Source organism: Electrona antarctica (assembly GCF_951216825.1).
Source record: "Electrona antarctica genome assembly, chromosome: 13".
Taxonomy (NCBI): domain Eukaryota; kingdom Metazoa; phylum Chordata; class Actinopteri; order Myctophiformes; family Myctophidae; genus Electrona; species Electrona antarctica.
Genome location: NC_136794.1, coordinates 31,333,681 through 31,347,319, shown reverse-complemented (window position 1 = coordinate 31,347,319; position 13,639 = coordinate 31,333,681). Strand labels below are relative to the sequence as shown.

Here is a 13,639-nt window from a genome sequence, read left to right as displayed (position 1 = left end):
ATGGAGTGAGGGCTCCTGACCTGCAGTATTGTAGTAGCCTACAGACATATGACACACGTATGAAAACAGCCATTTCCAGGCAGCCTTGATATCTAGGTGAAGGCTGCATAGCACAACTTTGGAATTTACGGTCCCAAAAAGCAACCGGAAACAACTGCTATTGGCTGAAACCGCAGCGATGGCGGGTCTTCCCTTGATAGAACCAATAAGCCCTAGAAACATACCCTATATTATCATACTTTTTCAAATGAATGGGACCATATCATTTACTAAATGCATATCATGATAATTGAAAAAAATCACACCCGTGTGAAGTGAGGGGCGCTCTTATAATCATACATCATCTCATTCTGGCCAAAATAGCCGATTTGCTCGTCTACATATGAAATAATTCTCCTTTCACTAGTGTCCCCACCTCTGCCATCGGATCTGTCTCTACACCTCTAAATACAATAAATAAATAATAAATAAAAATAACATTGGAGGGCATGTCTGTCCATATGCGTTTAAATCAGACTACCGATGTCTTCCCCTCTCACTGCCCTGCCCTTTCATCATATCTAAATATATCATATCTAAATGCCAAAGCATTCCATCAAAACAAAAAACGTTTAAAAAACTAACTATTCTGCCAAGGTGTTCCTTCTGAGTCACTTATGAACTGAGGGCCTGTCCTCTCTCACAACCCCTGGTTTCCTGTCTTGTTGCCATTCCCTCTCTAAATAAAGAATACTGCCAAAAAACAAAAAACAAACAAAAACTATTGGATCCAATATCACCCAAATATCTTCAGAGTGCAGTGAGAGAGGAACCCATGGGTGTCACTTCCCTCTCACCTGCCCTTTGTTTCCTACACTTTCCTATCCAAATAAAGTATAATGCCAATGCCAAAAACATAATGCCGTAAATAAATGAAGAAATCAAACTATTGGATGGGCCTTGTGAGTTCCTATCTCACTGCCTTTCCTATACCGAAATAAACAATAATGCCAATTAAATAAATACATAAATAAAAACAAATAAATAATATTGGATGGTACCTTGGTCCTTGTGAGTCACCAGACGACCAGAGTACCCCTCTTCACTGTCTCACTACACTATCTAAAAAAGTATAAAAAATATCAAATAAAAGTTGTGTGGTTGCCTAGTGTTTCAGCCAGTCACTATCCATTCTCCTTGTGATCTGCGAGGAACCAAGTTCAAATTAGACTTGCATTTTGATAGGGTCACTTTTAGCCCCACCCACGATATTCCTTGCGCAGATGTGCCACACATGATCCTGGAGATCCTGGCTCTGCCTCTTTCATTCTAACCAAAACAAGTAGAAATGTTACAAATACTGTACATTTCAAGCAGCTAGGTAGTAACCCCAAGTCATCTCGTGACCCATATCATTAACCAGACCACTGCCGGACATCCTGAAGTGATTTTCGCCACCCTACTTATTATCCCTCAGCTGCAGTCTAACCTATCTGTAATAGAGGGAAGCCTCTATACCTAGAAGTGTCTAGTAGGCCTCGATTGAAGCCTGGGACTCGATTTATTGGCATATAGGGGTTCCTTCCAGACTGACTACATCTGAACCGCCAAGCTTGTCAGCAAGGGTGTTTCGATCTTTGATGTCTTCCAAACCGTTGACCTGCCACACATGCTTGAGACCTGTGAATTCCTTCTGAATTGCATCTACTGAGGCGGCGTACATCATCTTACTCTTCAGGGGTGCACTCTCTGGACCCCAGAAGATGAAGACGAGCTCTTCCTTCCTCCCCAGCGTGGTTTCGTAGACAGCATCATATAGCGCATAGCGGCAGTCGTCCTGGGGAAGCATCTCCAGAAACTCCTGGTAGGGGTCCATGATTTTGGTTCCTATGTCTCCCAGCAGGATTTCTTTGCCTTCATCAATGATGATGGTCTCATTGTCATCGCTCAGGCAGAACATCACAGCCTTCTTTATATTTCTTTTCTCCTCGTCCGTGGCTTGAGTCTTACGGACTTTCATATCATTGAAAACTGCAATCACGTCATCTGTCACTCTGATTCCAGTAGCCATTGCTCCTCCTGTGTTGTAGCTTTGATAAATAAATTAGCAGGTGATTAACGACAGGCCGAATTTGTTAAATGAGTTTAACTGTACTTGACAATTCATTATAAAGGAGATGGTAGTGATGACGACTTTGTGATGTTGTTGCACAATGACGTCATTATGTAGAAAAGGGGATAGAAGGCATTCTAAGAATAAATCAGAATGTGTAACATTGTTTTCTCACTCAAAGGTAAACAAAACTGTGTATATACAGGGTATCTGCACAAGTGACAATTTAAATACTTTTAAGATAAGTGAAGATTTTTAAAGGTATATTCAGTGATTTGACTTAATTCAAATATCACTTATTTTTTCTTTTTTTCTGGATAATTCTCCCTACTATAGAGTGTGCTGACCATATAAGGAGTTCCTCCCTGTCCCCAGTGAGCCCCTGGGGTCAAAAAACCCTAGTTTCAGTTTGGGCTTTGGGTGGCAAAGCCTTCATCCAGTCAGGATGAGAGGGGCCTTCCTCCAATCATGATCGAGTGGGGGCGGGCCTTGGTGCACATGCTGTTGGCCTGTTGCACTTCCCCCCACTGTAGAGCGTGCATGTGCACATTTTGTTACCGGGGCGGACTGGGTGGTTTTCCAAATCTCCCGAATCACTGAATGCTCCTTTAAATACTGTTTTAATAAATAAATAATAAGATCACACCATTTCTGCATCAAAAGTAGTATTACATAAAATGGTCAAACTTTGGCTCTTTTCACAATAATTATCTGTGGAACAGAGTCAAACAAAATGTCATGCCTCAACTCCTACAATTCGGACAAAAGTGCTGGTAAGGCTGGGGCCGTCCCTAGTTCACATATGATTATCATGGGGGATCACGGACTGAAAAGGTTGAGAACTCCCCGTTCTATCCAAATACAGATCATTGGTTGAACAGTGAACTACATTTTAGTTCAGATTGTATGCTGTGCAGCTGCCAAGGTCATCTTTAACCCTACCAGTCAATGTCACCTGACTGCATCATACTTGTATTGAAGTCTGTTTTAGACAGGTCTTCTTTATAAGGCCTATCAGAAAGAAAACTGCTTATGATGAGGGATGATCTGTGTTTCTTGTCTCTGACAGAGTATAGGAGTGACATGCAAGTGAAATAGTCCAGCCTGCAGCTGGGAATCGAACCGGAGACTCGTTGTCAGGCATTACAGAGAACCCATGTGCTATGCACCCTATTCGGCTATAGGGTGGCACAGATACTATGAAAACTGACAATATATCCTTCACTCTGCCCTGAACTGAAGTTGAGGTGAGTTTATTTGTTAATATTTCATTCAAAACATACAGTAGGATTATCTGAAGAATGGAAAGGCAGTATAAGGTAGGTCTCCAGGGATAAGTGAGGGTTGTGGTGAATTATTGCTTACGAAAATTGCAAATGATGTGCAAACTTTTGGCCGTCTTCTTAATTTGAAAATGATCCAGGTGTTGTTAACTTTTTAAGTTTTTGCCATAAGAGTGAGTTAAACAACGGGGATAGATGAGTTGTTCAGGAGAAGAAAGGTCCAATAGAACTAAACTTCCCAGAGGTAACCAACTGGGGAGACTCTGCAGGTATACCTGTAGGTGATGAGATCGACCTTGAGATGTTCTCTCAGCTCTGCCAGAACAGAAGCACCCTGGGGTGACGGGGGATAACGAGGTGGTGGAGCAGCCAATCAGCCAGCGGTTACATAACTACATAAGGTACCACCCAGAGGGATAGAGCACATTCTGATGTTTGTCTAGAAGTCACATAAAGATCTATCCATGCACACATACTTCAGGGGTAGTCAACTTTGATGATAGGGAGGAGGGCCACAATATTTCCACACTCACTCCAGAGGGCCACATTGCATATACTGTCGGGCAGAAATCTCTATTCATACATTAATTCTCTACTTCGTCATTCTATGTCATACAAAAGTAGCAAAAATAGGTAGGGTATGGTAGATCTATTTTTTGCTATAGCCTATTATGAATTGGAATCCTGATTTTTTTGTTGCTATTTTTTCATTGGAATCCTGAAAAGTAACATTTTTATTTAATTTCCAATGCATTTAGTTACACTTATGTTAACTTTATGAACTTAAATACAAATACATTGGACATAAAAAAAGTCTATAAAATTGTAACACTAGTCATTAAGCTAATAATATAGACTGAAATAATTAAAGCGGGTTTGGTTGCATGTTTGGAATTTTAACAACAGCTATATATCATTCAGATATTAACCTGCAGGCAGCGAAGGTGGGGGCCGAATGTGGCTCCCGGGCCGCCAGCTGCTCATGTATGATTTACTTGAATACTCAAATATAACAACTTAAGTATATTCTCACATCACAAGTGTACAAAATGATGTAGAAAGAGTGGGTTGTATATAGCAGATGATGTAGAGTTACGGTTTATTGTGCAAGTGAGAGACTATCACATATTAGCAGATATGAATGATAATGTAAGTGGCAGTGCACATAGCAATATTACAGTGTAGTATATTCATAGTCCTATTAAACAGAGAAGGCTATAGCAATAATCCCTGTGTCAAAGCACTGAGCAGACTATTTGAATATGATATTATGCCACTGGTTTCAATGACATTCTAGTGTTTTGATTTGATTTAACTTGATTTGATTTTGGTAAAATAAATACAAGTTCCACAATGCAAGTTTCTAGTAGGTTGTATTTTGTTCAATAAACATATCTGGTGACTTTCCCACTGTCACAACAGCGTAAAAATACAAAGGAAGAAGATACCATCTGTATGTAATTTGAGGGTATTTGAGGGCAGATGCAGTCAAGAGGTTGGATACAGAGGGCAAAATTGGAAAATTGGAACACAATTGAAGCTGATAAATGGGTTCTTTCTCCCGATTGGCTGATGATTTGTTACAGACCTGATAAAATACATTTGTATACAAAATACATTTGTATACAAAATACATTTGTATACAAAATACATTTGTATTTTCTATTCATTAGAGATCTGGAGAGACGTGGAGACCCCTGCTACTGAACAAACACTTGATAGCAATGATCACTATAAGAATATAGTAGTGCTTTGACTGCTTTGACCGAGGTGGGTGGGTCTTTCAGTACATTCATGATGCTCAGTGACATCAAAGAAGGTAGGTTTGTTTCCCTGCCCACTTCCCTGTTTTTTTCTACAGGCAGGTGTTCGGGGTGAATCTATTTTTGAGGGGCGCTAGCCGCTAGCCCCTCCTATGTCCAGCTTTGAGTGTTTGTGTAAACACAAACATTGCGTAAACACAAACATTGAAGGCGAATGTGAGGACGCAAATTCTAATTGGCCGGAATGAGATGATGTATTATGATGTATGATGATAAAAGCGCCCCTCACTTAACACGGGTGTGATTTTTGTATATATATTTTTGTGATGTCTTGATGAAATATTAAAGCACAGTACCTCAAGTTGCCATGTATTACTGTACTTTTTGATGCAACATATTTTTTATGGAATATTTTACATTGGGTAAAATATAGCCGTGTTTAGTGATGGTATAACACAATTTATGTTTAGTGTTCTAGGGTTAAGGAGCCCTGGAAAAGTAGTTTCATTCGCAGGGTGCTTGAATGTGGCGTTCTCATGCTGATGGCAAATGATCTGCATGCTGATGAACATGATGATATTGCTCTCTCAATGACATGGATCCTTTTTTTCCCTCCACTTTTAGTTCAGACTCTTCAGAATCACTCAGCAGCACTCAACTACAAATCCATTAGAATATCTATCTTTCATAGTAAATTAGCTGTTCCTTCGGTCTAATTATGAGCTCATTATCTGTGAAGGAATCAACAGATGCTGCACTACATCAAGGATACTGGAAGTATTGTCAGCTTTTCTGGGAGCCTATCTTCATCAGTGTGAATGACTTCACACTGATGTGCTGTTGCCAAGTTCTGAGAATGCGACGTGTTGAGTTTCAAAGTCAATTTGTGTAACAGCATGAAAGCAGCTGTTTCATAAACAATGTAGAATTATGTATTCATCGTTTTAAACACAACCAAACTGTTGAAGAAATGACAGATTGAGGCTTTAACTAGCTATTCTAAATTCTATTGCTAGTTCGACCACTTCAGATATGGTTTAATCTTGAAATAACGAATAACCAAAAAATAGGCTATCTACAAGCTTACAACACGTCACAATGCAATGTGATGTAAGTTTGTGGATAGCCCATTTTTTTATGTTATAAAATGGCAGATGTACAAGATGTACAGAAGATGTACAGATTAACACTCGTATAGTTGCTACTTTCAAATGATGATGTGTAGTCAAACATTTTGCTGGGGACCCCCTGGAACACACCAAGGACCCATGGAGGTCCCCGGATCCTACTTTGAGAACTACTGGCTTAAACAAAAACAGTGATTCCAAAGTTCATATATGGTTAGTCAATAGTCAGTAACTAGGAATATCATTTTCAATGGCTCCACCTACAGTAAATGTCTGTAAACAATCAATGTTGAGGGGTCCTGTAATAAGTGCATGTTTTTAAAAGCATTCTCGAAGAGACCATACCATGTCCGTCTATTCTAGACTTCAACAGGGGGTCCGGGACCCCTAGGGAGTCCTCAGAGATACCACAGCCTTTGTGTGATATGGACTTTATTTTTTTATATTTTTTACATTAACCACCTGAACACTCGCATCTCTATTCTAGGGGGAACAGACGCGTTGTGAGCTTGTAGACACTAGACAGGCACAGAGCTTTGGTGTAGTAGAGGGAGAAAAGGGCAGACCAGGTACAGAGCAAAAGGTTACAAGTTTACAAAGTAAAGCCAAGGAGGTCATCGGCCTGAAAAAAACTTTGAAGAGCCCTTTTCTAGTACGTGACTGTTGCTGAGGCCGACCTCAAGAGGGCGCCATTACATCACTGATAACAGCAAAAGAATAGGCCTAGGCTATAGCATAATATTGTGTCCTAGCTGTCCTATAGATAACTAAGATAAGCATACAACTGGGATTTGTATTTGAGATAGTCAAAGAGTGCCGGCAATACTGTCATACAGTGGTGGGAAAAGTACTGATATTTTTATTTCTTTAAGTAAAGGTACCAATGCCACAATCTAGAAATACTCAGTTAAGTAAAAGTCCGGTATTGAACATTTACTTGAGTAAAAGTGCAAAAGTAAAGTGGTCGATGCGCATTTTGTAATGATAATCAAAATCTACAAAGTGACTATAACTAAAGTTTTCAAATAATTGTAGTGGAGTACTTACTTACTAGTAAAGGTATTGAATAGAGGTTGAACACCCAACAGTGCATGTACTCAAGTACTGGTGCCCTGACACCATTCAATAAAGGATGTGAATCACTGCACGTTTTTCAAGATCGCTATGAAATAACTTCAGGAGACCACAAAGGGAGGTAAATGTAATTTCCCCCATCTCCTTTGTACATACCATTTGTAGCTATTTGTTGATGACGTGTATTATTATTTGTTTTTGTCGTTTTTCATACCTATGTTTGATTACTTACTAGTCTATTTACTATTTGTATATTATCTTTGGTGAGAACCGCATATAAGCCGTCCATGGGTTTCTTTTCTCACCTGCACATATTTCTCTTTTATTGATGTTACCCTTTTTTGCACTGTTTTTATCGTGCGAATAAACTAAACTAAACTAAACTATTGTGTTAATTTGTGTATGCTATGAATACAGAGGACCACAATGGAATGCTGTTTACAATCAATCTATCATTCATCCTATACTTGTTATCATTTTTCCACTGTTTAGCAGGGAAACCGATTGTATCTGCTGGTTCTCCGTAATTTTGTCCAATAACTTGTTCATATATGTAACCTTTATAGTCCATTTCGGCCCACCGAAATGTCGCATAGATGTCGCATAACCTGTTCAACAAAAAAATGCATTGATTGGCAGGGGGCGCTACAGTAAGCACTCAAAACTAAGGCTAAGCCCCATTTGTTCTAGAAATGAGAAACTTGCTGACAAGATGTGATCTATTCTGGTCAGTGGACACGCTGTAAAATGTTGCCTCTAAGACTCGGGTCCAAATTACATGAAAGTTGCAGTGGAGGTCAGTGAGGAATATGCATGAACATTGTTTGATTAAAGCTAACCATTTAGGCAATCCAATTATAAGAATTTGGCCAAAAAAAATTATACAGTGAAAACCCCCCCTTGAAAATTAGCAGGGCAACCAGAAACATGACAGTAAATATATCCACAAAGCCCCACAATCCCTTGCATCTGAAAGTCCAAAAAAGGAAGTGAATTTAGCACAATACAGACAAAAAGCAACAAAACGTGAACGGATGAAAAACGTACACAGATTGGTCTATAGGAGTTGGTCTGGGGGGCAGGCTCACCGCCATGTGCTTGCCATGTTGGGTCCAAGTATAGCCCTGTGCTATGTCGTCGCTGACGGGTGGAAACCTCATATGTCCACGGTTACGTTTTGGTATAGGCTGAGGAATGGATCCCTGCTTTGTCACAGGTTGATGTATTGTAGTACACCCTCCTGATGGCATCATTTTCATTCTTTCATCCTTCAGCACTAACTGGGTCAGTTTACAGATGAGTGTCAAGCAGCTGTGATGAGGATCAGCAAGCATCTTTAAATCCAGCCGTGCACCCGCTTGTGGGACAGTGACGGGTTTGACTGGGGTGGTTGTCAAACGGGTGTCTTAAGGCGGGTTCAGGAAGGACAGAAACCTCCACAGACAGAAGGGCAAAAGCCCAGTTGATCTAGACTTTCAGTAGGAAAGCACACTCCTGGTAGGGAATGAGTCCACACACTCGCTCACCCTCGAGTGAGGGTGCTCGTAGCTCAGGGTCTTGTTCTCAGGTGAGGGGGGAGAATGGAGCATGAGATCAACTGGAGATCTGGAGCAGTATTGCGTTGACCGTGCGTGATAAAAAGAGAGCTGAGCCAGAAGGGAAAGTTATCCATCTGATGGTCAGTATTTGTTCCTCTCCCCAGGGAGAATTTCCAGGCAAACCCATCTAGATCTGGGAAGAAGACCTATAGGACCGGCATTCCATATTTAAAAAAATATGTCATACATGTGGAAAAAGAAGATGGAAGTACTTCTGCTTCCCTGCTTTGTGATTCTAAAACTGCTGTTCTATTTAAACAAAAATAATAAAACAACCTATTTCCTTGATTTACACAATTTCATGTTTTGCTTACTTGCAGCACATTGTATCAGACCCTGCCACATACAAAAAAACAATCGTTTCGATCTCAAGATCCACGTGTGAACAGCGTGGCGGCTCCAAGGTGGATTTGGACTTCATGAGGTCAACCTGTGCTACAAGTGCTATACATGATCCTGGTTCTGCCTCTGCCCTTCCTCCGACTACAACAACTGGAGTGAACAGATGAAATCTGGTAGGTCTCGATTGGCTGGATTTTTTAATTTATAGGCCATCCTTCTAGAGAGACAACCTCTGTGCCAAGCTTTTCAGCAAGATTACGGCGATCTTTGACATCCTCCAAACAATTGACCTGCCACTTATGCTTTAGACCTACGAATCTCTTCCTGACGGTGTCCACTGAGCTCGCGTAAATCATCTTACTCTTCAGGGGAGCACTATCTGGAGCCCAGAAGATGAAGACCAGCTCTTCTTTCTTTGTGTCCTTGGTGTCATAGAAGGCGTCGTACAGAGCGTAACGGCAGTCATTTGCGGGCAGCATCTCTACGAAATGCTGGTAGGCGTCGTGGACGGTGGTTCCGATGTCGCCCAGCAGGATCTCTTTGCCGTGGTCGAGGATAATGTTCTGTTTGTCCTCGCTCAGGCAGAACATGACAACCTTCTTCCTCCTCTTCTTCTCTTCCTTGTTCTCCTGCGCCTTACGCACTTTCATGTGGTTAAAAACATCAAGAACCGAGTCAGCAACTTTGATGCCAGAGGCCATTGCTACCCGTATGTATTGGCTGTATTCTCGTCGTTAATGAATGAGCCCGCGATGACTCTTTATTTATATGCCAGGTTGGTCCATCACAGCTGCGTGCTGATTGGCCAGTGTATTATGACGACATCACGATAGCAATTGTAGCTAAAATCAAACATACTGTTTCTTTGAGCGTGTGTGACCCCCATGACGTCATGTGGCAGCCAGGTCTATGGACCTTTTAAGGAATCATTTATTACATACAAACTTTCAGGCCAAGTCAATGGCAAAAATACATTTACTACGACATAGTGGGTGCCACAGTACACAATGACGTATAGTGGGTGCCAAAAGTCTATGGACCTTTTATGGAACTTTGATGACACTTGATGACTTCATCATCATACATGGTCATCATGATAAAAGGTGCTGCTCACTTCACATGAGTGTGATTTTTTAAGGTGTAGCTACTAGCTAGCACCTATCCCTGGATAGGGGGCAAGGAGTCTAAAAGAGTGTGCGCACTGCGCAGCTAATCTTCTACTGGGCTGATCAGGGCCAGACATCTTGTTCTGCATGCTGCCAGTATAGGCAAATATTGTGAATATATATCACTCACCAGTCACTTTATTAGTTTGAAAACAAGACACCTCCTGTCTCCGAGGCTACTTTATTAGACACACAACTGCACCTTTCCGATCAGCCGGGCAGACGGATTCACGCATTTTCGACTTTTTATTCAAACCCATCAAGTGCAGTGAAACTTTAAACTCACACCAAGCTGTTTGTTGATTTGTCACCATTCAACTCCACCTGTTAAGTAAGCCTTGCCGAGCCACGAGGCCCATAGGGCAGAAGCCTATCTCCTGTTTCTGTAGCGTGAGGCAGCTTGATGTACAAGTACACCCCTAGGGGGACATGATATACAAGTACACCCCCTGGACATGATGCTAGTATGTTGCACTGCAGTGCGACACAGTGAGTGCCAATTAAGCGGGTGGGCAGTGACCTGGCTGGGGATCGAACTCCAACCTTCCAGTCTCAGGGCGGACACTCTAAACACAAGGTCACTGAGCTGGTCACCTGTTAGTTTGTGGCTGAACTCCAACTATTTTATTACGGTATTATTGGTTTAGATTAGAACCTTGATGAATGACTTTTGTGAACTGAATGTATAATTTAGGCATTTAGCAGACGCTCTTAATCCAGAGCGATTTACATTAAGCAAGAACAAAAAAGCATGGGAATACATCACATATATAAAAATGCATTTATCATGAAACATGCGTAAGCTAAGAACGTAACTAGAACATATCTATATAATGACACTATAAACTATATATGCTATACTATGCTATACATATGTCCTATGAAGTGCTATGACTACATACAATGCAATTATTGTGCTGTCTACATGACATGCTATAAGTCTGTTTCAAATGCTAGACTTCTTATGTGTACACACACTAGTAAGCTAACATAAGCTCATGAAATGAACACATCTCAGTTTTGTAGCTCTTCTGCACAAAACGTGAAAAGCAACAATTCATTGATGATGGGCGAGTGAACTTACCATGCTTGCCGAGTGCCTGCATGTCTGCCTCAAGTTGTCTCTTGCAAAGCATGCAGCTGGAAGATTAACGAGGTGGGAGGGGCCAGGGCACTTGACTCCACTGCATCAGGTAGCACTGGAAAGTGCAACCGGGCTCAGTGAAAGGATGAAGGAAAAATATGTTATTATTTGGGGACTTTTTTATTTTATTTTGCCACTGATGTGGCAGGCCCAATGTTTTTAATCATTAAAGGAGAATTCTGGAGTAGCTGTTTTCTTACATACTTATTTTATTATACTATAGGGTGTACCGTGTGTAGGATGGGTGACAAATTCCAAATGTATTTTGTCAATGAATTTCTCTCTCCATTCTGTCATAAACTATAGTAAAACCAAACCAAAACAGGGCGGCGGTGGCTCAGGGGGTAGAGTGGCTGGATGGTAACTGCAAGGTTGCCAGTTCGAACCCGGGCTCCCCCAGAGTTGGTGTCGAAGTGTCCTTGCACTATATATTTCTAAAACTATGAAACATTTCAAATATTTCTTTTCAGGCAAACATGTCCACCGTAAGATGCCATTGAGCCCCATTATACATTTCTCAAATCTGAAAGCACTATATTTCTAAAACTATGAAACATTTCAAAGATTTCTTTTCAGGCAAACATGTCCACCGTAAGATGAACCTAAATAGGTTTGAATGGGGTTTCTAGGTGTAAGTATGTAGGACTAGTAGCATGCCAAAGTTTGTGCTATTGTCATTGAGAATGCATTGAGCGTTTAAGTTAAATAACTACAAAACTACAAATCATTTCAAAGTAAAAAGTTCCAGCATGTGTCTCCACAGTAAGCTGAATTATAAAAAGTGTGAATAGAGTTTCTAGGTGAAAGTAATGTTTTGACGTGCCATAGAGCTGCTATTGCCATTGAGAATGCAAGTTAAATACGGGGGGGACATATTTTGACAGCAGAAACTGCCTGTCATAATTTCTCCCCCCTCCCTATTCCAAAGCCCCCCCAGGTACATTATATATTTAAACTATTTTCAGCAATGGTACACTTGTTTTTTCAGTGGGTAGATCTTGTTGAGCTGATCATTTTGAAAGTAGATCTCACGTCATAAATGTGTGGGCACCCCTGATGTAGGACTAGTAGCATGCCAAAGTTTGTGCTATTGCCATTGAGAATGCATTGGGCGTTTAAGTTAAATAACTCCGAAACTACAAATCATTTCAAAGTAAAACGTTCCAGCATGTGTCTCCACAGTAAGCTGAATTATAAAAAGTGTGAATGGAGTTTCTAGGTGAAAGTGCTTTTTTGACGTGCCAATATCTGCCATTGAGCCCCATTGTGAATTTCTCAAATTTGAAAGCACTATATTTCTAAAACTATGAAACATTTCAAAGATTTCTTTTCAGGCAAACATGTCCACCGTAAGATGAACCTAAATAGGTTTGAATGGGGTTTCTAGGTGTAAGTATGTAGGACTAGTAGCATGGCAAAGTTTGTGCTATTGCCATTGAGAATGCATTGGGCGTTTTAAGTTAAATACTGTCATAATTTCTCCCCCCTCCCTATTCCAAAGCCCCCCCAAGTACATTATATATTTAAACTATTTTCAGCAATGGTACACTTATTTTTTCAGTGGGTAGATCTTGTTGAGCTGGTCATTTTGAAAGTAGATCTCACGTCATAAATGTGTGGGCACCCCTGATATACATTAACCTACATTTTTCACCAATATCCAACAGTTTTTATTTTTGTTGTTTCTCATAAGCAAACAAGTCTGTTGTGCTTCAACTACACAGCCATGGCATGCCTTGACTTCTGTGTGCGCCGACTGTGCCTGCCCGCTCCTTCCCAGCCCCTCACTGGGGAAGATTCCGGTAGGAAAAACGGGCAGAGGGTCATGGGAAACGATCAAGAACTGAAGCTCACAGTCATTCATCAAAGGACCTCTGACCTTTAGATCTGCCAATTATATGATTTTATGAATTATATGATCCACTCCTGGGATTTTCATAGCCTGGTTAACGTGCGGAAGAGTCTGGACCATGCTAATGCATGGTTGGCTCTAGGAGTACAACACTGTACTCCTAGAGCCAACCATGCATTAGCAGGGTCCAGACAACCC

General features: G+C 40.9%; 2 protein-coding genes across 2 annotated transcripts in view; both read right to left on the bottom strand.

Moving 5' to 3' along the window:
* The window catches only part of LOC306935667 (histamine N-methyltransferase-like), a 36,961-nt gene extending 25,327 nt beyond the window's left edge, over nucleotides 1-11,634 (bottom strand). Inside the window, exon 1 of the mRNA XM_079518806.1 lies at nucleotides 11,530-11,634. Within this exon, the coding sequence (XP_079374932.1) occupies nucleotides 11,530-11,532 (3 nt within the window). The 5' untranslated portion in view covers nucleotides 11,533-11,634. The remainder of the gene's footprint in view (nucleotides 1-11,529) is intronic.
* Nucleotides 1,541-9,980, bottom strand: LOC306935542 (cofilin-2-like; the record flags this gene model as incomplete). The annotated part of the gene is made up of 2 exons (XM_079518643.1): nucleotides 1,541-1,639; nucleotides 9,570-9,980. The coding sequence occupies 2 exons, from the start codon at nucleotides 9,978-9,980 to the stop codon at nucleotides 1,541-1,543; spliced, it is 510 nt and encodes a 169-aa protein (XP_079374769.1).
* Nucleotides 11,635-13,639: the final 2,005 nt, after the last annotated feature.